This window comes from Sporobolomyces koalae, assembly GCF_050403365.1.
Source record: "Sporobolomyces koalae JCM15063 DNA, S_koalae_JCM15063T_v1_ctg22, whole genome shotgun sequence".
NCBI lineage: Eukaryota > Fungi > Basidiomycota > Microbotryomycetes > Sporidiobolales > Sporidiobolaceae > Sporobolomyces > Sporobolomyces koalae.
The window spans coordinates 131,111-156,263 of NW_027481749.1; the positions used below are offsets into that span (position 1 = coordinate 131,111).

General features: G+C 54.0%; 8 protein-coding genes across 8 annotated transcripts; 6 read left to right on the forward strand and 2 right to left on the reverse strand.

Annotated features, from left to right (window-relative positions):
- Positions 1 to 125: 125 nt before the first annotated feature.
- Positions 126 to 1,201, forward strand: JCM15063_002869 (KOW motif domain-containing protein; the record flags this gene model as incomplete). Its single annotated transcript, XM_076679379.1, has 3 exons — positions 126 to 401; positions 486 to 801; positions 900 to 1,201. The coding sequence occupies 3 exons, from the start codon at positions 126 to 128 to the stop codon at positions 1,199 to 1,201; spliced, it is 894 nt and encodes a 297-aa protein (XP_076533489.1).
- Positions 1,202 to 3,266: 2,065 nt separating this feature from the next.
- CQD1 (Cqd1p) lies at positions 3,267 to 5,842 on the forward strand (the record flags this gene model as incomplete). The annotated part of the gene is made up of 7 exons (XM_076679380.1): positions 3,267 to 3,878; positions 3,946 to 4,489; positions 4,555 to 4,739; positions 4,803 to 4,844; positions 4,917 to 5,615; positions 5,685 to 5,761; positions 5,824 to 5,842. The coding sequence occupies 7 exons, from the start codon at positions 3,267 to 3,269 to the stop codon at positions 5,840 to 5,842; spliced, it is 2,178 nt and encodes a 725-aa protein (XP_076533490.1).
- A 183-nt stretch (positions 5,843 to 6,025) lies between these two features.
- BST1 (Bst1p) lies at positions 6,026 to 9,593 on the reverse strand (the record flags this gene model as incomplete). Its single annotated transcript, XM_076679381.1, has 6 exons — positions 6,026 to 6,275; positions 6,378 to 6,824; positions 6,894 to 7,221; positions 7,284 to 7,667; positions 7,736 to 7,864; positions 7,925 to 9,593. 6 exons carry the CDS (start codon positions 9,591 to 9,593, stop codon positions 6,026 to 6,028), a joined length of 3,207 nt encoding a protein of 1,068 aa, XP_076533491.1.
- Positions 9,594 to 9,736: 143 nt separating this feature from the next.
- On the forward strand, positions 9,737 to 10,996 carry JCM15063_002872 (uncharacterized protein; the record flags this gene model as incomplete). The annotated part of the gene is made up of 4 exons (XM_076679382.1): positions 9,737 to 9,807; positions 9,878 to 9,974; positions 10,029 to 10,136; positions 10,208 to 10,996. The coding sequence occupies 4 exons, from the start codon at positions 9,737 to 9,739 to the stop codon at positions 10,994 to 10,996; spliced, it is 1,065 nt and encodes a 354-aa protein (XP_076533492.1).
- Positions 10,997 to 11,148: 152 nt separating this feature from the next.
- Positions 11,149 to 12,515, forward strand: JCM15063_002873 (lactonase family protein; the record flags this gene model as incomplete). Its single annotated transcript, XM_076679383.1, has 4 exons — positions 11,149 to 11,286; positions 11,362 to 11,732; positions 11,812 to 12,044; positions 12,127 to 12,515. 4 exons carry the CDS (start codon positions 11,149 to 11,151, stop codon positions 12,513 to 12,515), a joined length of 1,131 nt encoding a protein of 376 aa, XP_076533493.1.
- A 167-nt stretch (positions 12,516 to 12,682) lies between these two features.
- Positions 12,683 to 17,904, reverse strand: JCM15063_002874 (uncharacterized protein; the record flags this gene model as incomplete). Its single annotated transcript, XM_076679384.1, has 23 exons — positions 12,683 to 12,787; positions 12,859 to 12,912; positions 12,978 to 13,005; positions 13,072 to 13,098; positions 13,160 to 13,203; positions 13,270 to 13,396; positions 13,466 to 13,518; positions 13,579 to 14,178; positions 14,251 to 14,349; positions 14,413 to 14,728; positions 14,794 to 14,974; positions 15,044 to 15,139; positions 15,208 to 15,260; positions 15,331 to 15,439; positions 15,508 to 15,704; positions 15,777 to 16,121; positions 16,196 to 16,295; positions 16,355 to 16,404; positions 16,465 to 16,555; positions 16,618 to 16,695; positions 16,763 to 17,149; positions 17,232 to 17,365; positions 17,426 to 17,904. The coding sequence occupies 23 exons, from the start codon at positions 17,902 to 17,904 to the stop codon at positions 12,683 to 12,685; spliced, it is 3,753 nt and encodes a 1,250-aa protein (XP_076533494.1).
- Positions 17,905 to 18,010: 106 nt separating this feature from the next.
- APC2 (anaphase promoting complex subunit 2) lies at positions 18,011 to 21,206 on the forward strand (the record flags this gene model as incomplete). Its single annotated transcript, XM_076679385.1, has 14 exons — positions 18,011 to 18,094; positions 18,168 to 18,315; positions 18,377 to 18,441; positions 18,509 to 18,609; positions 18,677 to 19,196; positions 19,266 to 19,635; positions 19,722 to 19,861; positions 19,929 to 20,051; positions 20,125 to 20,213; positions 20,298 to 20,467; positions 20,532 to 20,720; positions 20,811 to 20,866; positions 20,926 to 20,958; positions 21,036 to 21,206. The coding sequence occupies 14 exons, from the start codon at positions 18,011 to 18,013 to the stop codon at positions 21,204 to 21,206; spliced, it is 2,259 nt and encodes a 752-aa protein (XP_076533495.1).
- A 373-nt stretch (positions 21,207 to 21,579) lies between these two features.
- On the forward strand, positions 21,580 to 24,409 carry JCM15063_002876 (uncharacterized protein; the record flags this gene model as incomplete). Its single annotated transcript, XM_076679386.1, has 11 exons — positions 21,580 to 21,642; positions 22,210 to 22,230; positions 22,317 to 22,482; positions 22,564 to 22,672; positions 22,749 to 22,951; positions 23,016 to 23,240; positions 23,303 to 23,391; positions 23,462 to 23,614; positions 23,678 to 23,928; positions 23,987 to 24,078; positions 24,153 to 24,409. 11 exons carry the CDS (start codon positions 21,580 to 21,582, stop codon positions 24,407 to 24,409), a joined length of 1,629 nt encoding a protein of 542 aa, XP_076533496.1.
- Between the last annotated feature and the right edge of the window lie 744 nt (positions 24,410 to 25,153).

The following is a 25,153-nucleotide window of genomic DNA, read 5'->3' on the forward strand; positions in this document are numbered from 1 at the left end:
CGACCCCGCCTGACGCCGAGGAAAAGCTCTGTGCAGTCCGTCCACCTAGCACACCCACAGTCACCGCACAAGGGCCCGCAATCTTGGACAGCTCCGCAACTTGAAGATCTCTCTCTCGTCTCATCATGGTTCGCGATCTAGCACGCTCGTTGCAGCGCACGCTCACCCACCTCAAGCCGCCCCCTACCAAGGGAGGCAAGTTCTCGATGCCGATCCCTTCGCACTTCCGTCCTGCGCCGGGGTTCGTGCAAGTCAAGGATCGCATCCCGTTCTGGCACGTCGCACCGGGAGATCGCGTCAAGGTGGTCAAGGGCAGTAGCGAGGTCAAGAACCGTATCGGTACCGTCGAGCGCGTCGACCGTGAGAACAACCTCGTCTTTTTGAACGAACCCTCCTTCTCGGTAAGCGTTCTCTCTCCCTCTCCCCCTGATGATGACGACTCTGGCTGTCGTGCTCAGAAACGTCCCGCTGACTCGCAATTGCAGGTCAAGAAACGTCAATTCAACGAGTACCCGGGGCAATCGCTCGAACCGAATTTCTCAGGTCGAGACGCTCAATCGACTTACAGTGTCCCGAAACCGATCCACCTGTCCAACCTGCGCCTCCAGATTCGAGATGGTGCCGAAGAATACACGGCGACGAGGGTCCGCAAAGGACCGGTCAGTTGGGATCGACGATTGAGGCGGTTCAGTTGGAAACGGTACGCGCTCGTACCGCAGTTGGGAGGCATCGAAGGAGACGCCGACAAGGGATGGCGAGAGTTGCCGTGGCCGAAAGAGAATGTGCCGACTTCGGAACCAGGTCAGCTTTTCTTTCTCTCTCGTGCACATAAAAGCCCGACAAGTAACCCCTCGAGAAAGCCTTGCTAATGCGTTGTTACATCCTTTGCCCTCGCACAGGTGCACTCGACAACACGGCAACGACCGCACTCCGAACCTCGTTCGTGCCGACAGTCTCGTCCCTCTCACTCGCGCCTCGACCCAAAACCCTCCCGCAATCGCCCCTGAAACCAATCTCGCTCCGAGCGGGTGCCCCTCCAGAGATCCGAGTTGGACAACTCGACCTCGGAGGCAACTACTACAGTCGAGCGAACAAGACTGAGAGGTTCAACCAGAGAAAAGCTGAAGACAAGCAGTACGGCAAGTTGGTCATGAAGGACAAGGGCAAAAAGGGAGCATTCGCGAGCCAGGTCCTCGTCTAGACATTGTGTTTGACAATTCACATAATCGCAAGTCTTTCTGGGTCGCTTCTCTTCTGCACGAGAGTCTCTGCGTCCATGACCTCTCTCGAGAACGTAAGGCTGACAGGAGAGTGCACATTCGTCTTGCCTCTCTTGGTGCAGTACGAATTTCCTGCGGAGTGAGTTGGTCTTTCTGTCAACAAGCGGTGTCTGCTCGTGAGCTCAACGCCAAACGAAAACGCAGACGAATACCGAGATTCTGTTCCGACACTTCACAGAACCGCACAGACAGCAGTGTCGTGGCGGATCAGTTCGGGCGAGGCTCCACTGCTGTTGAGCCGGGGCTCGAGGCCGAAACCATTTGCAAAAACATGTCCTAGTAGCCGCATCAATCTCCGTGAACCAGCACGAGATCGAGCCTTTTGACCCTCCCGAGCTATCTTTGAACACTGTCCAGGTGGTACCGCTCTAAGAGGCGAAAAAGCGGTTCGGCGAAGTATAGCTAAACGAGCGCATTTGCACCTTTCCTTTCCTCGTCTCATTGCTCGAGCGCTCCCAGTCAGCTCCCGTCCAAAGGCTGTCATGCTGATGCTTCCGCTATTCACCGGCTATTCAATGCCGAAGAGAAACAGGAAGCACGTTCGCACCGGCAACGTGGATGATTGCGCATGGACCGTGCGAGGTTTCCGCGAAGAGCGAAAGTGCCATGATCTCAGTTTGCTTCGTGCCACTCCTACTATGTGACTAGCACAAAGAGCTTGATAAACCTTCCTTCTATAGAACGCATTCGCTTCTCGTTCATGCTTTCAAAGCTTCGCTCATTGACACTGCTGTTGAAGATACAGCAGCCAAGAAACCCCGGCCCCGCAAATCGCTCGTCATTTGCTGGAGTTCCTCGCCTCCAAGCCGCAATCGCCGAACAGGGTGGAACAGCGGCGAGCAAGAACGCCAAAGTCGCTAGAGGTGAGTCGATTATCTCTGCGATTTCTGGGCTGTCTGCTCGCGACCGCTCGTGCTGCTGACGAATCGCTTCTCTGGTCCGCGTCCTACATGCAGTCGAACTCTCGCAAGAGACGATCGACCAGGCGCATGCGCGTGAGTGATTCGTTGGTCGGTTCTTCGCGTGGTCATTGTGCAGTCTACTGATCGATGCCTTTGTATTGACGTGCAAGGCGTGCGCCTGATCGCTTGTATCCTGAGAGAGTTCGACTGGCGTGTAGGACGCGGACCAGAAGTCAGCAGCACGAACGGTCGCGAGCAGACAGCCCAGAAATCGCAGAGATAATCGACTTTATATCTCTAGCCACTTTGGCTTTCTTGCTCGCCGCTGTTCCACCCTGTTCGGCGATTGCGGCTTCAAGGCGAGGAACTCCAGCAAACGACGAGCGAGCTGTGTGAGTATACACGTGGACTCTCCTTGCAGAGGTTTAGGGGAATCGTGGGGGCGTTGCCTGATAGAGCTCACGCGAGATATCGGTTTGCAATCACACAGAGTTGCAGGTTGAGGTTGAGGCTGACGCACAGTCGGGTTGGTTGACACGATGTCGGACTCACGAAGGGTAGGAGAATAGGGAACGTAAACGTCGGAGCAAAAGGCTGAAGTGTCATAGATAAAAGAGGATGGGGAGAGAACAAGAGAGAAGAAGACCCCCTAGGAATCAGACAAAGGAGGAGGCCCGTGTCAAGGGAATGTGAGCCGGAGTCCGAGAAAGAAGGAACAGGAAACGAGAACGGCCCCCGCGACATTCGGTGTCCCGCTCACAGCGCAAGCTGTACTTGTTTCGCAGGGTGCCGCAAGCGTGCTCCGCGGGCCCGCTTCGCTGCACAATGGTTGGTTCGGCTCGTCTGGATGCTCTGGCATTACTGTATCGAAATGATGCAGCAGCAACTGCGGCCCAATTGGAGCTATCATAGGGAGAAGAGGGGCAAAAATGTCGGGCATTTCTAACGGCGCAACTTTGTGGAAGATTACATATGATGTATTCAATACAGAATCTAGCGAAAAGTCGCGCTACGTCACTCGCGCTCTGTTCAGTGATCGCAATCGCTGCACTCGCTCTTGACCGGCTCGAACGCCGCAGCGACCATGCTTGCAGCTCGACTACGACTCTTGCCAAAGCCAACAGCGAGCAGCCGAGCAGCCGTACGGTTTTCAGCAGCAACTCCTCGGAGCCGCCCGTTTACCGCTTCGAACGCACGAAGCTACTCTTCTGGTCCCCGGCAGTCGCATCAGAGTGGCTTCAATTACTCATCTCTACGATATGCGCTCGTGCCGATCCTAATCGGAGTGACGGGCACGTCGTCCCTCCTGCTCGATTCGACTCCACCGGAACAAAGCCACCCCTCCATCAAGACGATCCTCGACAACGTCGACAAGCCTGACGAGGAAGAGTTCCTGATATCGGCCAATGCACGCTCTGAGGAGCGCAAGAAGAGGAGTATCCTCCGGAGATGCTTTCGCGTGATCAGAGAGTATCTCCTCGAACCGATATCGACCTCGCTGCGGTTCCTACACCTTGCCTTTCTCTTCCTACCAGTACTTGTCACCGCTCCGATACTCGCGCTCGAACTTATCGATGACTCGAAAGTCGTCAAAGGCCGGAGAAGGGAGAAGCGTACTCGCGAGAGGCGCACAACACGCTGGTGGTACCGCTTGCTTGTGCATCAGATGGAATGGGCAGGTCCGACCTTCATCAAGGTGAGCTCCCCTGTGCAGCAATGTTTTTGACAACGGGCCCTCGCTGACCGCATTCCCGATACTCTAGCTTGCGCAATGGGCAGGGTCCCGCACCGATCTGTTCCCGGCTGAGCTGTGTCTCCTGTTCAGCAAGTTGCACTCGCAAGGTGTTCCACATTCGTTCCGTCATACGAAACGAGTGCTGCAGAAAGCGTTTGGAATCCCCTTCGAACAGATCTTTGCCGAATTCCGACAAGAACCGCTCGGTACGGGTGCAATCGCCCAAGTCTACAAAGCTGTCCTCAACCCTGATCTTTTGCCGGACGACTACCTCACCGTCAAACATGCCGACGAACCCGGTGCCGGTCCCGTGCGCAAGATCCGCAAGACGGTGGCACCGCTAACCGATGACAGCGCTCCGGCTCGCGTACCGAGTGCCGAGGTCGCGATCAAGGTTTTGCATCCTGGGGTTGAAAAGATGATCAGGCGGGATCTCAAGATCATGATGTTCTTTGCTAAAGTTCTCAACGCCCTTCCCGGCATGGAGTGGCTCAGTTTCCCGGAGGAAGTCGAAGTCTTTGGCGAGATGATGATGAGTCAAGTCGACCTGCGGATCGAAGCGAACAACCTCGGTGAGCCCGTAGCGTTCGCGTTCCACCCATAGACCAGTGGAAGCTGATGATCGGTCGCATGCAAGCCGAATTCGAGCAAAAATTCATGCACAGACCAACTGTTTCGTTCCCTCGAGCGATGAAGAAGTACACGTCGCAAAAGGCTTTGATCGAAGAGTTCGAAGACGCAGTTCCGCTCGAACTCTTCCTGAAGCACGGTGGAGGCGCCTTCGACCACAGGATTGCCAATTTAGGACTCGATGCGTTCCTCGTCAGCTCACTCTTACTCCTGGAGATCAACCGGAGAGACGTCTGACCTTGAATTTCCCAACAGAACATGCTGCTCATTGACAACTTTGTCCATTCCGATCTTCACGTGCGTTCCCGCAATCTCGAACGAGTTCTTTTGAGTAAGCCGAAAGCTGACACGAATGTTGTAACTTACTAGCCTGGCAACATCATGATCAAGTTCTTCAAGCCGACTACGCGGTCGATCCTGTCTTCCCTCTATGCGACGCTATTCGACCAGCCAGAACCTGATGCGGCCGCCGCTCCCACCAACCTCAACGGAGTCGACATTGTCCACCGCTTGAGATCGCTCAAGAAGGATCGCGAGGGATGGCTTGCCGAGTTGGAGAAGCTGGATCAGGAAGGTTACCAGCCCGAGATCGTCTTCATCGACACTGGACTCGTCACCCGGCTCAATGACCTCAATCGCCGCAACTTCCTCGACCTGTTCACCGCGGTCGCAAGCTTTGACGGATACCGAGCGGGAAAGCTCATGGTAGAACGGTGTCGGGCACCCGAGTTGGTTCGGGACGAGGAAGGTTTCGCGCTGAGGATGCAACACCTCGTCTTGTCGGTCAAGTCGCAGACGTTCTCGCTTGCCAAGATCCGGATCGCCGATGTCCTGTCCCAAGTTTTGAACAACGTGCGGGAACACCACGTCAAGATGGAAGCAGACTTTGTCAACACCGTTATCTCGATTTTGCTCCTCGAAGGTATCGGCCGACAACTCGATCCCGAGATGGATCTGTTCAAGAGTGCTCTACCCATCCTGAGGAAACTGGGCAAGCAGGTCAGCACGGATCAAGTCATGAGCCAAGCTGGCAAAATCGACGTCAAGGATCTCGGAAGCATGCTCAAGGTGAGTCGCTCCACTTTACCCGCGACTCATGATAGATTCGGGACCTTGACATGAGCTTGTACGCTCTAGATCTGGGTATGGGTCGAGGCAAGGCAGTTTGCTTCGATCGCCGTGAGCGAGGTCGATGACGATATTCGATACGACAAGTGAGTGACCCCCGTTTCGCTCTGAACGATCACGCGAGCGCTAATGTTCTCCCTGCGCATAGTCTCATGCCTAGCATTTAGAGCACTATTTGATCATCGCTTCCTTCTCAGTTCCTTGTGCAGTCCCCTTGTTGCTACTCTGTTGTACATTCTCGCCTCACTTCTCCCTCTATCGATACGTTTTCGAGTCTCTGGTACACTCTCTCCCTTCACCAAGAACACAGTAGAATACACACTAGAACCACGTTACAAGCATTTCGTGTTTCACGACTGTTTGCCATTCGAGATCGTCGTCGTTGTCGTCGTTGCGATCTTGCGATTTGACGGAGTCGAGTCACCACCATGAGGTTGGTCCTTGTCGATCCGATTTCTACTCAAGATCCCACTCAGGACGAAAGCGAGCCATCCGGCGAACAAGTTCGAGTACGTGTATGTACGATACGCTGTGCGAATCCCGTACAGTACTGAATACGCTGCAATCGCCAACGTCATACTCATCGTCACACGATTGAACCTAATCCATGGATAGTACGTCAAAATTCCCGAAAAACGAAGAGTAATTGTCAGGACGTTGTATCTTTTCTCAACAATAAGTTTTCCAGCAAAATCCTCTTACAGCTTTTTGGAAGAATCTGATCGTGGCAGTGATCGACCTGAATGCAGCGATTCGACAAGAGCGAGGAAACCCAAAACGGACAAGACGTTGTGATCCGACGAGAAGGGTGCGAATGAACCGACCGCGAGGTTTCGGACCCACACGACGAGGATCAAGGCGTTGATCGGCAAGAGCGCGAGAAGGACAAACAGGATCGAGAATGAGAAATGGTACTCGTCCCACAAACTCGATTCGGTTCGAGCACTTGACGAATCGCTTGCAGGGATGGAAGTGTAAGATGCGTGATGCTGAGCGTTGATGAGGAGTCGGAAAGTGGTGAGAAGGTGGATCAGGAACAGGACAAGATAGGCGAATTGGTATGGCGCGAAAAAGAGGGTAAAGGCGAGCAGGAAGCCGATGGCGAGCGTGCGTTGTACAGGAGATAGGTGAGATCCTCGCAGGTCGATACTGTGAAAGGGATCCGCAATCAGCTCTTGACAACACCGCGGTTCGAAGTTGTTGTCAAGCAGCACGCACGGTTTTTCGGATTCCGTGTTTCGAGACGGTGACATCAGAAAGCGACTGAACAAGGCAGCGAGGTTGACCATACTCGACAGGACCATGTATTCGAGGACAACGATTACGAAACTTGCGACAGTCAGTAGAGGCAGTACCGGCGCCCAGAACGAGCCCGAGTTGCCGAGAAGCGCATCGCTGAGCCAGGTGGACGGCGCAATGTCCCGAGAGGTAATTGTCGCCAACAGTATAGACTGGATGTAGCCGAGCGCGAGCATAGCGATGAGAAGCGACGCAAAGTGTTGTCGGGAAAAGGTGCTCAATGCGCTTCCAAATGAGGGAAATGGTACTTGACAACACGCGAATCGTGAGCGTTTCGTGCAAGTCAAGGCAGCAGACGGAAAAACTCACGACCAGAATGAAAATCGTGCAGCTGAACTGCCAGAACAAGGAGCACGATTGCGAAGGGTAGCGTGACCAAGGCCATCCTGTACCTCACAAAGAGCGAGCCAAGAGTGCCCATCACGTCGACAGTGAGCTTGATCATTAAGTGTTCAATGTCGCCCATGTCGCCCCCTTCGAGCCACGGAGTTGGATCGATGAACAGTTGAAGTCGTGTTTCGCCTTTCTTGCTGTCACTCGACCGAAAAGATGGGATGAAAGGTCCGTGGGCATGCGTGTAGAGAGTGACCTCTTGACTGTTCGGATAATATTTCGATTCGTGGCTCTCCGTGGAGTATTGTCGAAGTAAAGGAGCGAACAGCTTGTGTCGATTGAGAGGAGCGGACAGATCTCCTGCGTACGACAGTGCCGAAAACGTTCAGCTTGTCTACGATGAGACGCAGGCGAAGGACAGGAGTTACCCGTTTCTGTCGAGAGACCATACAACTTGAACTTGAGCTTGAGGAGCGAAGTGTCGAGAGCTAGCACCGAGAACTCCGACATCATGAGAAACATTGGAATGCTCTCTATGTATCCTGAAAATAGGAGCCCTAAGACTCTCAAGAACAACGTCAGCGATATACTCGTAAAAGCGAGACAAGGCAACGCACTGAAAGCTCCTCTGTCTACGATGCGATACAGCGGGTCATAGTGTTTCCCCACTTCAGCAAGTGCCCAAAGCTGCCGTCTCGCGTGATACACCACTGCCACGAACTGCGCTTGACCGAGTTCCGACGGTCCCACAGTGAGCAGGTTCATCGAGCCATCGCCTGAAGCGGCGGGGAGAGTAGGAGAACCGGAAGAAGCGATCGACGCAGGCAGCTTCGTGATCGGCATGGACGAGAGCGAGTTGCAAGACGTTTGGCGAGGATCCACGCTGCGCGATTGGGGCTCAGAGGAGGTTGTGCACGTGTAGACCTCGAGGTCTTGTTGATCGCCGATCAGACCGGTAGTCAGAAGGGAGAGCTCTCGACGTCCCGCATCTGTGGGCATCGGCATTAAATACACGGTTCGAGCGGCCGGTGCCGAGCCTGCTTGGATGGACAAGGTTTCGTAGTATTCCACAAGTCGATGCGGAGTGCCTTGCTCGAGTTTGTCGAGCTGTATTGTCTTCGAGACGCGGTTGATGGGATCTTTGCGCTCTGAACTCTCCAAGAGACGTGCCTTGAATTCGCCTACTCGAGCTTGACGTGAAATTGCTCGGTCCGGCTTGCGGACATCGATGATGGCAAGCAGCGATTCTGCTACGACTTGCATGAGTTGCTGACACCACAGGATCGCGAGATGGTCGATTGGCGTATTCACGCCGGGAATCGCAGTGGTGGAGACGGAGAATCCGCGGGAATCGTCATCGGGCACGAGGGAAGAGAGAGAAGCTGCTTCTGAAGCGATCATCTCGTCCGAGATTCCTCCGCTGATCGAGATGACCACCACATCTTTCAACACGTCTGAACGAGGCGATGCAGGGTTGATCGATTCCTGCCAGTACGAGTTGATCGCGTGGTAGAAACGGTCAATGCCGGAATCAATCGTGACGGGAGGAACGAGATGCGGAGTAGCGAATGTGATGAGCGTCGAGACAGAGTTTGCCTGGAAATTCTTGTCGAGGAAAGCGGCGCGGGCGACAATCCCACCCATAGAGTGAGCAACGACGATGAGCGAAGTCGGGTCGGGCCGATCACGCTGCTGTCCTCCTGCGTACAGGCCAAGGATGTATTTGATTGCGTCGGCAGTATACTCGGCTTGATCGAACAAGGTCTGGCCGTGGAACGCAGAGAAATCGTCGTTCAGGTCGAGCGTGAAGAAGTCGAGACTCGAGGCCCCTGCGCCCAGTCCATCTTCATTTCGTCGAACTCCGGGCAGTTCCCAGAACGTCCTCGTTGCGGTGCTCGCGAGGCTCCTGACCTGCTTGAAGCTGCCGGCATTGCCTGGCACGAACAGAACGGGAGTGCCTCCGAGGCGGACTTGTCCGTCTGCTGTAAGCGGTTCCTCGTCCCATCCGGCTTCCCGGTAGAGGTACAAACCCCACGGTCCACTCCCGAGCCGTGTCGCGGTGCGATTGAAGGCGGCGATGTGCAGGTAGGACGGCGACATGTATGTCATGCGACAAGCTCCGGCGCCCTGGCCTCTGGCTCCTTCTGGCAAAGAGCCTGGCGGATAGACCGGCCTGACGTTGACATACGCCGAGTACAGGACCCACAGGATGACGGCACTGAGGGTCGACAGACCGAGGACGAGCCGGTCGAGCCGAGGGGACGCAGTCGTGTTGGGCGCGACCATCCTTCGTTTCCCAAGTCTCGTAGCACCCGCACGTACTCCGTCTGACGGGGATCTTGTGGTGGACGATCAGGACCGAGAGCAATGAGGAATGACAGGAGTTCTGATCCAAAGTTTCTTTCTTTGCATCGTCACACCCTGTCAGCATGCTGTTCGGCCCGAGTCTGTATCGCAACCTGCTGCGAGAGGCAAGACGTTTGCCAGATCAGCACGCAAGGTATGTCTGCGGTGCTTGCGCTCGTCCAACAATTGATCACTCAACCTTGTTCACTCTCTTCTTGTGGCAGCACGTACTATCACGAGCGTATTCGGCGGCTTTTCCGGGACGAACACGCTTACAAAACGGACCTGCAGACGGTCAGGAAGACCAAGAGAGCGCAGCAGGTTCGTCCGACTGTCTTCGCTCGAACTGAACTTCCGTCTGACAACTCTGTCTAGCTCTTGCGACATCTGCAAGCTGCCAACGACGGCTACTTGCATGCTGTCACCCGCGTCCTCGAAACAGCGTACGGGGTTCGAGGTCCACAAAAACATGCTTCTCTTGCCGTGCGTTCCTTGCTTTCCCATTCCCGGATCACGGCTGGCAGCTGAACGAGACAATGCCTTCCCTCCACTAGCCGTACTTGAAGCAAGATCAGGAACAGCACACTTTCTCACCGCCGCTCGCCGCGCTCGTAGGATCTACCGTCTCTCACCTTTCGCGGGCACCGAGCCCAGCACAGCTCGTCAAACCCCCAACGATGCCCGAGAGAGCAGATCCAACGTCCGAGGAGGCGAGACTGCTCGGACCGCTGATCCCGCAACGCGTCAAAGCGATCAAACGTAGATGGTGGAACAGTCAAACCGGCAAGATCCGAGCACCCGTGACTGCGCGAGTACGCGAGAACGGACAAGTCGTGGTCGGCCTTGAACAGGCGCATGCTACTCTCGTGGCTCTCGAGAACGGGTTGGACGAGCTCGATCTAGAACGAGGTCACGATCGATTGAACCAACTCGAAACGAACGCGACTGTCCCTCCATCGACGGCAGTCCTTCCTCCAAAGCGCCTGCAGACCCTAGAACAACGCTCTGCGCGCCACCCAGTCCCGCCCAAACTCGCAAAACCGGTACTCGGAGACCCTCAACGTAGAGTTTTCAGTCCAAGCAGTCGCAACACGAAATGGCACTCGCCGAAACAGATTACAGCTCGATTCATGCGTCGACGAGCTGCCGAACTGCTCGCGAACAGCCCGATTGTCGAAATCACCGTCAACGAGGGTAAAAAACCGCATTACGAAGTCGTGAGGAGCGCACTCGCGAAGGGTGAGAAGGGTAGGATGACCCAGGCTAGTGCAGAAGATTTGTGGTGGATCGAGAAAGGCGAAGCGATGGGCAAAGCGAAAGGGAAGAAACGCGCGAACCAGTGATTGTATGCGCCTGGTTCGGCAAGATCAGCCGAGCCGAAGTGGTGCACCCGCTACCTTCTTTCCTCTGCTTCTTCTCTCGTTCTTTCTCAACTCGACCCGCACAAGCCCGTTATTCCTCATCAATTTGAGTCGGAGTGTCCTCGCCTATCACGATGCCGGTGCATCACTTGCTCGTGGGAACTTTCAACACGACTCTCATCGCTACTCTCGCGTTCGACCCGGTTGCCAAAACCCTCGCGGTAGTCGTCAAGAATCGTGGTCAAGCACCTCACAGCTGGCTCGCCCTCAATGTGAGTCTCGCATGTCTCGTTCTTTCACACCTCACTGCTGACTCGCAGCCCTTTCTTCCTTCTTGTTTTCGCTAGGCCGCCAAAGATCGATTGTACGCAACGAGTTGGACAGAACCTCCTGGACTTGCGAGTTATCGCATCACGACCAGCGACTCGACTCCTAGGGTGACCCATCTCAATTCGGTGCCAACAGCGGCCAGGTCTGGATACGTCTGCGTTTCACCCTCGACCGCGTACTCGGCTGGAGGTCCCACTGGAGAAGTGTTTGCTCTAGATCCAGAAACGGGCGGGTTCAAACAGAGTGTATGCGAAATGCAGAAACTTGATTTCGTTGGATCTGAAAGACAGACCGATGATGGCAGCGTGATGGACTTTGGTGGATTGAGACATGGGTCTCATTCGTTCGATCTGTCACCGGATGGCAAGCTCGCCTATGTCGCAGACATGTCAGTCGAATGATTTTCTATTTTTTCACCACCTCGTCCAACATCAGAGTTGAAGCTGAAACGCCTGCCTACACTGTAGTGGTCGCAACGCTGTCTTTGTGTTTCGAGTCAACGAACAGGATGGCACACTGGTTCTGACCGAGAAGAATATCGCTCCGCGATCAAACGATGGTCCTCGACATGTCACTCCACATCCGAATGGCGAGTACGTCTACTCGCTGCAAGAACATTCGAGCATGGTCGATGTGTTCCGAGTAGATCGGGACGAAGGGAAACTGACCTGGATACAAGGGGTCAAAATCATTCCCAAAGGTGAGATGCGATTCGGGGGCCATCAGCCTCGTTCATCTCTATCTACTAGATCAGCTCATTGGGTCAAAACGAATGAAAACAGACCATTCGCCCACGGCGTACTGGGCGGACGAGGTGCGAGTATCGCCTTCTGGAAAATACCTCTACTGTTCGACACGGGGACTCGAACCTCGTACGAAAGGGTGGATCGCAGTGTACGAGCTTTGTCCCGCCGGTCTGCCTACTTCGACTACTCCTGTCGCGTTGTACGAAACGGCAACTTCGGGAGGATGGGCCAATGCGGTCCAACCTGCTCCCGGCGAGTACAACGAAGCAGATGGGACCGAATACCTCGCGTTGACCGACAGTGAACAAGGGTTCGTCTTTATCCTCAGTTTCGACGGATCCGAAGTGAGGGAGGTTGCGAGAACCAACTTGGAGTTGGACGGACACGAAGGGGTCGTTGGAGCTGCAACTGCAGTCTGGCTATAACGTGTTCGAGATCGAGCGTAGCGGAACTGAGTAGAATACACTTTCAAAAACTTGCAGTGAGTTGAAAAAAAGACGACGACGGAAATTGTCAACAACATGTTTACAGACTAGGTTCCAGACCATGCTGTTTTTGCTCCTGCTTCCTTTTCCCTCAAGTGATTCCCCTTCTAGTCCGCGAAGATGAGAGCGAGATCCTCTGCAAGCTGCTTCTTGTCCTTGCCAGTCTTTCCACCGAGTGCTCCCTGAATGACCCTGGTTTTGCGCTCTTGAAGCTGTCATCGTTCGCATCACAATCATGATCAGTCTTTCTCATACGGGTCAGAAAGAGTTGCCGGACACCTACAGCAGCCATCTTGTCGTCGATCGTGCCGTTGACGAGAAGCCGAAATACGTGCACCTGTGAACGAACGAGCATCGTTCAGACTCGACCTTTGTGCACAGAACAGTCAAGGCAATCCGTACCTCTCGAGTTTGACCGAATCGATGGATACTACGCGTCACGAATGATAGATATAAGCATGATACGCGACATGCGGGACAACAGGGGAAAACGTACCGATCAATCGCCTGAGATTCTACGGCACTGTCTCGAGGTACGCATGGTCAGTTCTAGTCGCGATCGGAGAAGAGCATAGTAGGCACACCTGTTCCACCACACATCGCAAAGGTAGACATGATCGGCAGCGATCTATGGTAGGTCATTCACATGAGCTCTTTCTCGCGAGAACTCAGAAGACAAAAGAAAAAGACTCGCGAGGTTGAGTCCGACTCCTCCGGCTTTGAGGGAGGCGAGAAGGATCACCGAGCTATCAGACTTGGTGAATTTGCGCACGACGCTCTGACGAGCAGCTTGGCTCATAGCTCCATCCAGACGGAGGTTCCTATGTACACACAGAAGGGATCAGGGCCGCCGAAGGTAGACTGGCTATGTCATGCCTCTTCGGGCTCACGTGAAGCCATGCTTAGTAACGGTACGCTCGATGAGGTCGAGGAATCCGGTGAACTGATCAAGACGAGTTCAGCACGACGAGAGACAGAGGAGAAACGATCGAGCTTGACTGACCTGGGAGAAGACAACAGCTTTCAAATTCGGGTCTTTGTCTTTCGCGGCTTGAAGCGACTTAACGAGAGCTTCGAGTTTGGTCGACGAGCGAAAGTCTCCCTCAGGAAACATGGATGTTTTCGTCTTGGCCTGCTGTTGCTTCCGAGACGGGATTGAATTGTATCCTTCTTCGTCGCTATCGCTTCCGACATCACCAAGCTTCCCGGCGGCAGCGTCGTCCTCGTCATCGTCCGCTCCACGCTCGCCTCGAGCTTTCTTCGGACTCGGCATGTACTCGTCAGACATGGACCCGCCGTCGGAACCTTGATCTTCGTCGTCTTCTTCCGCTTCCGAATCAGACAAGGTGATCTCCTGGATCTTTGCCTTGCCCTTCCCATTCACATGCATCGTGCCTACTATCTCCTCTTCCTCATCGCTGTCAAGAATCGTCAACACCTCTCTCGAGCTCGACGATCCCGGTGAAGACGAGACAGTCTCGATCGAGAATTGCGGTTTCTTCGGTTTGAGTGGTGAGGATATCGGCTTGGAGCCGTCGGCGTTTTGAAGTTTCGCAATGTCTCTCTCTGTAAGAGGACCCGAGGAACAAGCAGGGCAGCGAGACTGCTCAAACAAAACGCTGAGATTCAGTGATCGCTTGTTCAAGGCGATCAGCCTCGAGACCGAGTCACTCACTTCTTGTCCGGCTTCTTGCGCCTCGACGAGGTGTGCGAGGACACACCCTTTGCATCCAGAGTGTCCACAGCGGGGCATGTACACGGGAATCTCGATAGGCTGTGAACGCAGGCAACAATGTGAGTCTTGTGCCAGTTTATTGGTTTCAAGGCTCCGACTCACTTCCATGCAGATCATACACTCGCTCTCGTCATCGACAGCATCTCCTTCTTCCTTGGGTTCCAACAAGCCCTGCAGTACTTCGTCTCCAAAGCCGGCACTGCCATTCGCAGAAGCAGAGTACCGTTCGATCAGGAACTGAATGTCGAGATCGTCAATCGGACCGTTGGTAGCATCAAAGTCATGGTCGTCGCTAAGGGTGGTCTTGCGAGATTTGCCTTGAGCTGCGAGGTTCTCTTTGAGGCGTTTCAGTACGAGGCTCGGGTGTAGAACCGCTTGACGGAGCCGCATGAGGATTGAGAAGATGGCAGTAACGTTCCTGTCACAAGCTAATCATTAGCCTGGAATAATGAACTACACAGCCTTTCCGGAGATGCGACGCACTGGAGAACACTGCCCTGCTCGGCGTATCCGAGGAATTTGCTTTTCGCATTGCGGTAGAGTGCTTCGTAGATCTGCCTCTCTTCCCTCGTAAAGTCGAGATGAACGATGTTGATCTTCTTTTCGGGCAACGAGACAATCGGTTTGCCATCCTTGTCCTTCATCTTTTTTTCTCGGCGCAGAACTGGTTCGGCAAGCGGGTTCGTGAGCACGACGAACAAAAAGAATAGGCTCGAAAACCGTCGGCTCTTACGAATAGATTCCAGAATAACCTGGATGACCTCGATCGCACGAGGATCCTTGTTCTGGAACGGCACGGTGACGAACGTCTTGAAGAAAGAGAAATTCCCTATAGAGATCGAGTTGTCGTCAAGCGCAGAACTTTGCCAAGCGAGCTCGGCGATCACAAGTACTCACCCCATGGCTCGAGTTGAATGAAGTGAAGCAACGAATACAGATCTTCGAGTCGGCTAGGAGAACAGAACCATACGGTGAGGACATGTTACACAGTAGTGTAAGAGACGATACCGGAAGACGCACTTGACAATAGGCGTTCCGGTCAGCGCCCACCTCCTGGCACCTTTCAACGCGTAACTAGCCTTGGCATTCAAAGTTGTCCTCGATTTGATAAGGTGAGCTTCGTCGAGCACTGCATGGAGCAACCCCCCGTAAGTCAGGCTAATAGATGCGCTGAAAAGGCACGAACGCGAAACGGACCGATTCGGAACCATTCGATGGCAAAAAGACCAGTTGGCTTCTTCTTGCTCTTTGGTTTCGGTTTGTCTTCGGCTCCCTCGGCGGTCTTTCCTTTCGCCTTGTTTCTCGCTTTGTCTTCCTCTGCAGTCTTCTTGTTCTCCTTGTCTTCCGACATGGCGAGTCCGCTCATCTTGTAGTCCGAGCAGAGAATCCCATAACTGTCTCAGGACAAGTCAGCAACAGCTTGTGTTTTCCCTTTGGAATCAGGAAGAATCCGAAGGAGAATTCACCTCGTGACAACAACGTCGACTCCACTCTCAATCTCCTCTTGTAAACCTTTGCCCGAACTCCTGCCTGCTCCGTAGTACATGAGTACTCTCAATCCTCCTTTCTGTTTGCTACTTCGCTCCAATTCGTCGCACCACTGACTCAACAGCGTCATGGGCGCGACCACAAGAGTCGCTCGAGGCACTCCAGCTTTCAACCGAGGTTTCGGAGCGGCTTGTTGTTTCGAAAGCCGCGACTGGGTTTGTAGGATGTACCGCGGTTTCGCAACGGGTTGTTCGGATGTATCGGATTCGGGATCGGATGCATCGGAGACTGGCTCGTCGGTCCAGGGCGTGATTGTATGGATTCTGCACGACGTATCGAAAGTCAGCGAGGTCACAATGCCCCCGGATCCTCGGAGAGTGCGAATTAATCAACCGACAGAGAAGCGACCATGATCGTCTTGCCAAGTCCCATCTCGTCGGCGAGAATCCCACCACGACATTTTGTCGAAGCTTTTGGAAACACGAGCGAGAGTTCACCTGTTACAGGAGATCTCCCTCAGTTGACGTTCAGTGCGAAGGAGCAGCGGAAGACTGACCCGAGTAAGGGTTGTAGTAGAATGGCTCGCTACTGCCGGGGAAATTGTACCTGTACAAGAAATCCTTTTCATGAGCTGACGCGGAATTTTCGAAAGCGCGAGTCGCGTACTTTTCCCAGAGCGGATGCATCGAGAGAGATTTGCGCGCCTCTTCTTCACCCGTTTCCATCGACGACATCCACTTGAGGGCTTGTTTCTGATCTGCAGAAGGGGCATTGCGCATCAGCTTGGCTCCGAGAACACTAGGAAGCGAAATATCGTACAGCCACGCAAGTTGAGTGAGAACGTGGCAGGAGGATCTCGTTCAGGGAGATTCGCGTCGTTCTTGGTCGCCTTTGAATCTGTCGAGATCGAGCAAGTTGGTCAGGGCCGAGAGGGGGACCACCAGAAGTTCAGGGAGCGACGCACAAACGAGATTGAGCTGGATCTCGCTCATTTCGTCTTCTTCCTCTTCCTCTTCGCCCACCCCTCCCGCTTTCTTCTTCTCCATCTTCTCCAACATTGCCCGTTTGCTCTGACTGCTCGTAGGTCCGAGCTGATTCGTTCCCTCGCGTCCGTTGCCCATGCCGTCGAGCACGGGTTGCAAGTTGGTCTTGTCGAACAGTTTGTTCAACGCCGACTTGCGTTCCCGCAAGAGTCGCTCGCGATCCGTTTCTTTCAGGTCGTCGAGAAAGTTCTTCTTGCCGACCAAGGCTTGAGCGGTCAGGTGCGACATGGGCTCTGGCGCCGACGTGTTGGGGTTTGTAAAGGCGGTCTTTGCAATCGATATAGAGAGTACAAGGCTCATGTCTTGGCCTGCGATCAAAGGTATCTTGTGGCGTAAGCGACGACTCTGGGAGATTTCGATCAGCAAGGTTTCTAGCATGCATGGACTGACCTGAACGAAAATTGACGGGCACCTCGGCTGCGAACCCAGTCACATTGAGCAAATCGTGGTCCATGAGCCGCGCGAGCCACGCTGCGTCGTGCTTCCCGATGCGTCCAACATCGATCCCTTTCGAGTTTTTGAACCTGCATGCAGATGCGTTTAATAGACGGCACGAAATTGCAGGGATAGTATGACAGCCTTACCTGACAACATCATTTTCGAGCTTCTTCTGTGCCGAGACGGATTTTTTCCCTTCAGTGACTGACACAGCAGACGGTTTGACCCTCACGACGATAATCGGGTCGCCCGTTTTCAGTTTGACAAACGTCGAAGCCGAAGCGAGTGCGTAGCCTTTCACGACAACGTCACCAAAGTACTTGACGTCCCAGGATGGGTTCCTCTCGAGTCGAGGCGGTGGAGAAGGTTTCGAAGGCGAATGCGGCTGAGGAGTGTCGTCATCGAGCAGATCGAGCGTTTCGATTTGGCGCGCGTGTAACGCTCCATCTTGGACTTGACCGAGGTCCTTTGACGAGCCGCAAGGTGGTAATTGACGCGTAGGAGATGCGAGCTCGTCTGGATCCGGCGACGACGAGAAGTATTTCGCTCGCTTCGCTGGTCGTGAATCGAGTTCGGGATCGTTGTTGAATGGAGTTTCGTCGCGAAAGAGCGGCGCGTCACTCATGGTCGTGATGAGTGATCGGCGAGAGATGGAAAGTCAAACCGCTCACGCGCGAGGTGACTTTGACATTCAACCTCTGACCCGTCGTCCGCATTCGAGCCGCTCCTGAATGGACCTCGACGTACTCGCAGCATGGCAAACGACTGTGCGCGACCTGACGCGCCCATCAATCCGGATCGACGACCTGTCTCGCGCAAGTTGGTTCAACAATCGCCAGTCTCACTCGATCAGTCGCGCTGACCAGCGTCAAGCTGTGCTCTCGACAGGCATGGGAGCTCGTCACAAGTCACCTTGATCCCGAGACAATTGCGCAACACGAGTCCTACTTGCTGGTCGCGACGCGCGAAACAAAACTCGCAACACGGCAACTAGAACAGGCTGGCATGCTCGACGAGCTTCTCGAGTACTACTTAGGTTAGTTTCGACGCCCTGCGTTGCGACACGATCTGATCCGAGCGGATGGTGCACGATCCAGATTCGCTTCGCAATGCTTTCCACCTCGTCGAGTCCCTGATAACGGCGCATCTCGATGCTTTGGAGGTACAGTCGTTCCACTACCGTCGAATCCAGACGAGTGCCCGACTGTTTACTATGTCGTGCATTCCAGAACGCCGGAGATTGCGACAAGTTTGAAACCATGCTCGCCATGCTCGACGCAATCGGCAATTCCATCCACCGCTGGCAGTCTCCCATTAACGCGATCTGGTCGTAAGCATCTTCAAGTCACACCATCTTATAAGAGACGGGACTCAGAAAGCGATCTTGCGTCGGGTAGAGAGAACCCGACAGCCCTGTCGTCTTACCGCAAGACGTTTCTCTCGGCACTGTATCACGTCATGCCCCCGCGCTTCGCCCCTTGTCTTCAAACGTTCCTCAAGACACTCCTGACGCTGCCTGATCCAACCGCGACTCCCGCCGCGCGCGAGTACGCGCTCGCATTCCCAACTCTGATCACGCTTCTCGATCGATACGATCCACTCCTGTTTGCGCTCATCTATGAAGAGATCGAGGCTCGCACGGTTGCGACTTGTCGAGGCAACTTCAGAGAGAAGCAGCTCGACGGCTTGCTCAAGTGGCTCAACGGAGCCAAGGGCGAAGGCGTCATGGGGTGGATCACCGGCATCTACGAAGGCAACTCGCAAGGTGCGCACGAGGACGCCAGGAAATTCCTCAAGCCGACGTTCAGTCGATTCGAGTACCACGTGCACAAAACCTTGTGCCAGCTCCGTACGACCGAACTATTCGACATCATTCTCGATTATCCGAATTCGAAACCTGCGCTTGAAGACCTCAAAGTTTGTTCTCCTTTGCGAGCTTCCATCTGTGTCCGCCTCGACTGACAAAGGTTGTGCTTTATATGATAGCTCTGCTTGAACAAGACCGACAATCGAGCTCTCCTCGTGTCCAGACTGCGGCAGCAGCTCAACTCGCGTCTTCTTCATCCTGGATCAGACACGAAAGATATCGTCACGCTCTACATCTCGACCATTCGATGTCTGCGCATCGTCGACCCTCCCGGAGTTTTGCTCAGTCGAGTCGCAGATCCCATCAGACGGTACCTGCGCGCGAGGAAGGACACGATTCGATGCATCGTGTCCTCTTTGATCGAACAGGGTAACCCGTTGTTCGAAGAGCTGACGACGAGCGACGCCAAGCTCGTCAGTGACGCCAAAGACGAAGCGGAGAACTATACCGATCAGAAATGGATGCCAGATCCGGCAGATGCTCCAGCAGGTTCGTCTTGTCTCTTCGCTGTACTCTCGGACGGTCGCTCGACAACAATAAAGACTGAACGTGCTGTATGCTGTAAAACTTGGCAGACTTCCGGAAATCAAAAGGTGCGGATGTGATTCAGCTGCTAGTCAGCATCTACGATACGAAAGAAGTCTTTGTCAAAGAACTGCAAGTCTTGCTCGCGCAGAGACTGCTCGCGATTCGGGATTACTCGTTTGCGACCGAGGTCAGTACCGATCCATTCACTATCGCTCTGTCTCTTCTTACTAGCTGACCAACATCGGACACGGCAGATCGAGAATGTTGCAACGTTGAAAGGGCGATTCGGGGAACAGTCCTTGCAAGGGTGCGATGTCATGCTCAAAGACCTCGAAGATTCGCACAAAATCGATCAAGGCGTACATGCCGCTTCTCCAGTGCGCGGAACTCTCTGCTCCCTCTCCCGACGTGCGCACACTGAGCGCACACATATTTTTGGGTGTAAATTAGACACTACCGCTCCATGCGACGGTTGTTTCACGGCTCTTCTGGCCTTCATTCCAGTCTGCGCCGCTCAAGCTTCCTGGTCAACTCGGTCGGTACGTTTTCAGGTCATGATATCCGCAACTCTTCGCCCAATAGCCACACGACAATCTGTATTGATTCGATATGTGTTTGGACAGCGTTCATTCGGCTTATGATCGAACGTTCTCCAAGCTGAAAGCCGACAAGAAGTTGAAATGGATGCCTCAGCTCGGCAATGTCAACCTGACGATAGAGTTGCGCGATCGAACCGTCACGGTCGACGCGACTCCCGTTCAAGCTGCCGTACTCGAACTTTTCGACAAACAAGGTGATTTGACGTGCCGATCTCACGCTTGATTGTGGAGGGTTGACTTTGTTCAAATGTACGACAGACACCTGGGCGTCTGAAGCGTTACAGACCGAATTGAGATTGACCGATCTAGCCACGGTCAGGAACGCTCTGTTCTTCTGGAACAATCTCGGGATTGTCAGGATCATGGCGAGGGAGGATGGCGAATTGTGGAGACTCGTCGAGGATCAAATTCTGGACGGAGAGGATCAATTTGACCAAATCGCGCATGGTTCGTCTTTGGTTTCCTTCTCTCAGATCGGTTCCTTCACTGCTCACCGAGTGAATTTTATTTGATCTGACCCTGGGCCAAATTGAGCAGTGATCGAAGAGGAGAAGGAAGCAGTGCAGAGTGTAGAGGAACAGGGGGTTGCCCAGGTAAGCTCGTCTGGCTTGTGTATGTGAGAGTCTCACTAACCGCGATGACCTGGTGACAGATGCGAGTATTCTGGCAGTTCATCCAAGGAATGGTACGCTCGCATCTCGCTCATAATGTTTCAAGATTGTCTGCGCTGACATCCCCTCCTATTCGAACCTTTTCGGGCAGCTTACAAACTTGGGAGCACTCCCGATTGCACGGATCCATACAACGCTCAACATGCTCGCTCCCGGGTACAAAGGCAAGACTACGGACGAACTCAAGGCGTTGCTCGAGGCGGTCGAAGCAGAGGGACTCGTTACGAAGACGGCGAGTGGTTCGTGGAAAATTGTCAAATGAATGTGGACGAGCCACGAATGAGCTGGCAGAGTCTGCGACTCTTGTGTATACATGAAACGCTGGACGAGGCAACGCTTGAGCATGAGCTCGAGAGTCGAGCTCTCTGGTCACAAATGATTGCACATTATCGAGATTTTCTTTCTGAAGAGAATCGATCGCAACCGCTCACGGATACCATGTGCGTCTCTTATTGGCGCTAACGAGAGTGTAAGCCTGTCGGTCCGATTGTCCGAGGGGAACCCGCAAGCGAAAAAGGGGCGACTGTACTCGCGAAAAACTTTTCCCAAATTTCAAGCGGAACTCCGCATCCCGACCTCTTGACTACTTTCCTCCCGCTACAGTATCGATTCTTTCACCGCCCGTCATACCAGCGATGTCGGACAAGCACAGTATCAGCAACGAATCGAACGACACGTACGGCGACGAAGCGCAGCTCGTAAGGCTTTGAGGCCCGGCAAACGGCGGAAACCCTCGAATTGGATCCCCTTTGGCGCCTGGCTCTGCCGCACCACACGTTGTTCGCACACGCTCGTTGACAAGGTAGATCGGCAAGCCCTACCACGTCCTACCCCACACCGAAACCCACTGGGGTTCAACCCCCTTTGACTGCCGCCGGGTGCTCTCCACTATCGAACTTTCCTACCGCATTTGCCGCCGTCACACGCGCGCAAAGTGGTCTATGGAGCGATGGGAGATGCTGAGATCATACCGAACTTGCTCACGATAATGCGTGCGAAAGGAATGGCCGCCAAAGTATCCAAGTCGATTCGCTCGAACGGCTGATCCGGCTGTGGACTCCTTCTCGCTGCCACGTGCAAGGACGACACAACCGGGACAGCCGATCGAGTGTTTCCTCTTTTCCCGCTCCTCTTTTTCCCCTCCCCCAGGCCTCTCCCTCGCCTTCGTGCGTCAGAGGGAGGGGCCATGCTACGAGATCGGAACAAACTGACGCGACTAACTCGCCTGCCTATGTCATCTGCTTCAAATTTCTCGCGTTTGCCAGGCTGCTTTTGGATACCGTCAAGCACGTCTATCCTGAGTTTCTGTTCTAGTGCGGATGCCGAGTTGAAAGCATCGGGAAAAACTAACAACCGCGCGGACTACAAACAGGTCTTGCATCGAACATGGGCAAGCTTTGAAGCGTTCATGGCGGGTTTCGGATCACTGTACGTGGTCGGAGGTGCCCGCCTCCTCTACTCGTACGGACTCTACAACGGAGGTCCCGTTGCGCTGTGGACGAGCATGCTCGTGACGGTCGTCCTGATGTGCATCACGGGTAAGCAGCCAAGCGCGTGTGTGCGCAAGCAAGCCGTTCCGGCCACTCGGGCTGACTCGTGCTCGAGACTGCTTTCTCTAGCCGCCTGTCTCGCCGAAATTTGCTCCTCAATTCCTCTCAGCGGTTCGATCTACATCTGGGCTGCCGAGGCAGGAGGCAAGAAGTATGGCCGCTTTTTCGGATTCATCGTGTAGGTTTTTTGCAGTGTCTATTGCCGAACCAGGTGTCCGGCCCGTTTCTGACGGAACTCGTTGCTTCTACTGCAGAGCGTATTGGGCTTCGACTGCATGGACGTCATTCGTCGCGTCCAACACACAGGGAACCACCAACTTCATGCTCGCCCAATTGTCCGTTTTCGGCACATACTTCCCGGGAGGACTCGACAATGGCAACATCAAGTTCCGAGCGGTTCAATGGGCTTGTTCCGAGCTGTTTCTCCTCTTTGCCATCCTCTCAAATTTGCTGTCTCGTACGTCTCTCGACGTCCTCGGTCTTGTCCAGCTTGGTTTCGCTGCTGACACCTTGCCTTCCAGCTAAAAAATTCGCCTGGATCTTCAAGGCCTCAGCACTCGTCATCTTTATTGATTTCATGCTCACCGTCATTTGGCTCCCTGTCGGCGTCTCGAAGACCTACGGATTCCGTTCGGCCAAATTCGTCTTTACCGAGTACTACAATGGATCAGGAGCGCCCGATGTCTGGAACTTCATGCTCGTCTACCTCTCCACCTCAGGAGTCCTTACTGGCTGGGACGCTTCAGGTGAATAATCTTGCCATTCCTGCTCTGCTGCGGTTTGTTCTGACATGATTCGGATTGCAAAGGTCACATTGCCGAGGAGACGAAGAATGCCTCGATCGCTTCAGCGAGGGGTATGTTCTGGTCGTGCGCAGTATCCGGCTTCATGGCATTCGTGAGCCGTTCCTTGCTCTATTCTACTGCCGTAACTGCGATTGACACAGCCAGCTCGCTGGTCTTGACAGCCTCTCTTGATCCTCTTCTTGTTCTGTTCGCCGACGCTCGACGACCTGTTTGCCATTTATTCGCCGCAACCATTCGCCAACATCTACTCGGCTGCTTTGGGTAAAGGTGGAGGATTGGTCATGACCCTCGTTGCGATCATCGGTCTTTTCATCGTGAGTTTTGGCACGTTTGAGCGTTCGAGGTCGCGATGTCCTTACCCACTACTGCCCTTGCAGAACACGAGTCTCGCCATCACTGCTGCCTCGCGTCTCGTCTTTGCAATTGCTCGTGACGGCATCTTGCCTGGTTCGAGTTGGATCGGTAAAGTCGACAAGAACGGTCAACCGAAGAACGCTATTATTTTCATCGGCATCATCGCGTCCATCCTGCTTTGTACGATCCTGCCTTCCTCGGTCGCGTTCACTTCTCTCATCTCGTGCGGAGGAGTACCCACGATCGCCGCCTATGCGTTGATTCCCCTCTTGAGGTGAGTCTATTAGATCTCAAATCTCGGTGCTCTTGCTGACGCATGTATCGTGCGATAGGCTCATCTTCACTCGAGATGACTTTGCCAACGCCAAGTGGTCGAACGGTCGCTTCTCGATCCCTTTCTGCGTGATCGCTTGCATCTGGAACAGTGAGTATCTTACCTTCGGGAATCGAAATCAATGCATCCTGATGTCTGTCTCTCTTTGTTTCCAATCTCATCAGCGTATCTGCTTGCCGTCCTGTTCTCGCCCCTCGAGTTCCCGGTCACTGCCCAAAACTTCAACTTTGCCTGCGCCATCTTCGCATTCGTCACGATCCTCGGCGTCGTGTCGTACTTTGTCATCCCTGAAGAGCGATGGCTCGCAAACAGGCAGATTGGAGCGATCCTCGAAGCGACGCATCACCCCATTCTCAAGAAGGACAAGTTGAACAACTCGGACGACAGCGCGACTACTCCTCGCAAACTCGCCAACGATTAACCAAGGACGGACTTTGCACTATATTCAATTTGATTTGTAGGAGTCTTGACCATCAACTGAGTCGAGAATGCCATTGCTTCTGTCCCTATGGATTCGTACAAGAGAGTTTAAAGCGGCTAAAAAAGAGTCAAGAAGGCTTCTCGGTGATCTGCAAAACACAGGACGCCCATATCAACCCATATGGTGAAAGTGAGTTCGATCAGAGGGGCGAGACTCTCGAGTGACGACAGGACGAATGGGATAGCCAAGCGATCGCAGTTCGAACAGGCAATTCGTATCAAAAGATTCGGTTCGGCGACAAGGGCCCACGAGGCTGACCAAAAAAAAAATCCCGGGACGGCCTTCTTGTCAACAGAGTTCTTGCGGGGTTCGATTCGTCTGTGCGTCCGCAGCAGCGAGAGAACCGGCATTTTCCAGTTCGGCCCCCGGAAGAAGGAAGCGGGTGATCGATGTTCGACGGCGAGTTTTGCTGCAGTCAGACTGGAAGCAGGGTTCGCGCCATGTGTAGAAGCAGAGAAGCGTGAGGAAACTTGACTGTATGCGAAGCTTGTAGCGTGGGATTTCGAAAAAGGTCATCGTCTCGTTCGAAAGGCGTACCTGTAATCGCACTTCGTGGCAGCTGGCCTCGACGCTGCGCGAGTGTACAGCAGGGCGACCAACCTCTCTGCTGTGTGCGCCCCGGTTGGCGCTCGTCCAGTCCGAACCGCCTCCTCCGCTCAGAAGACTCGACTTGTCCCCCTGACG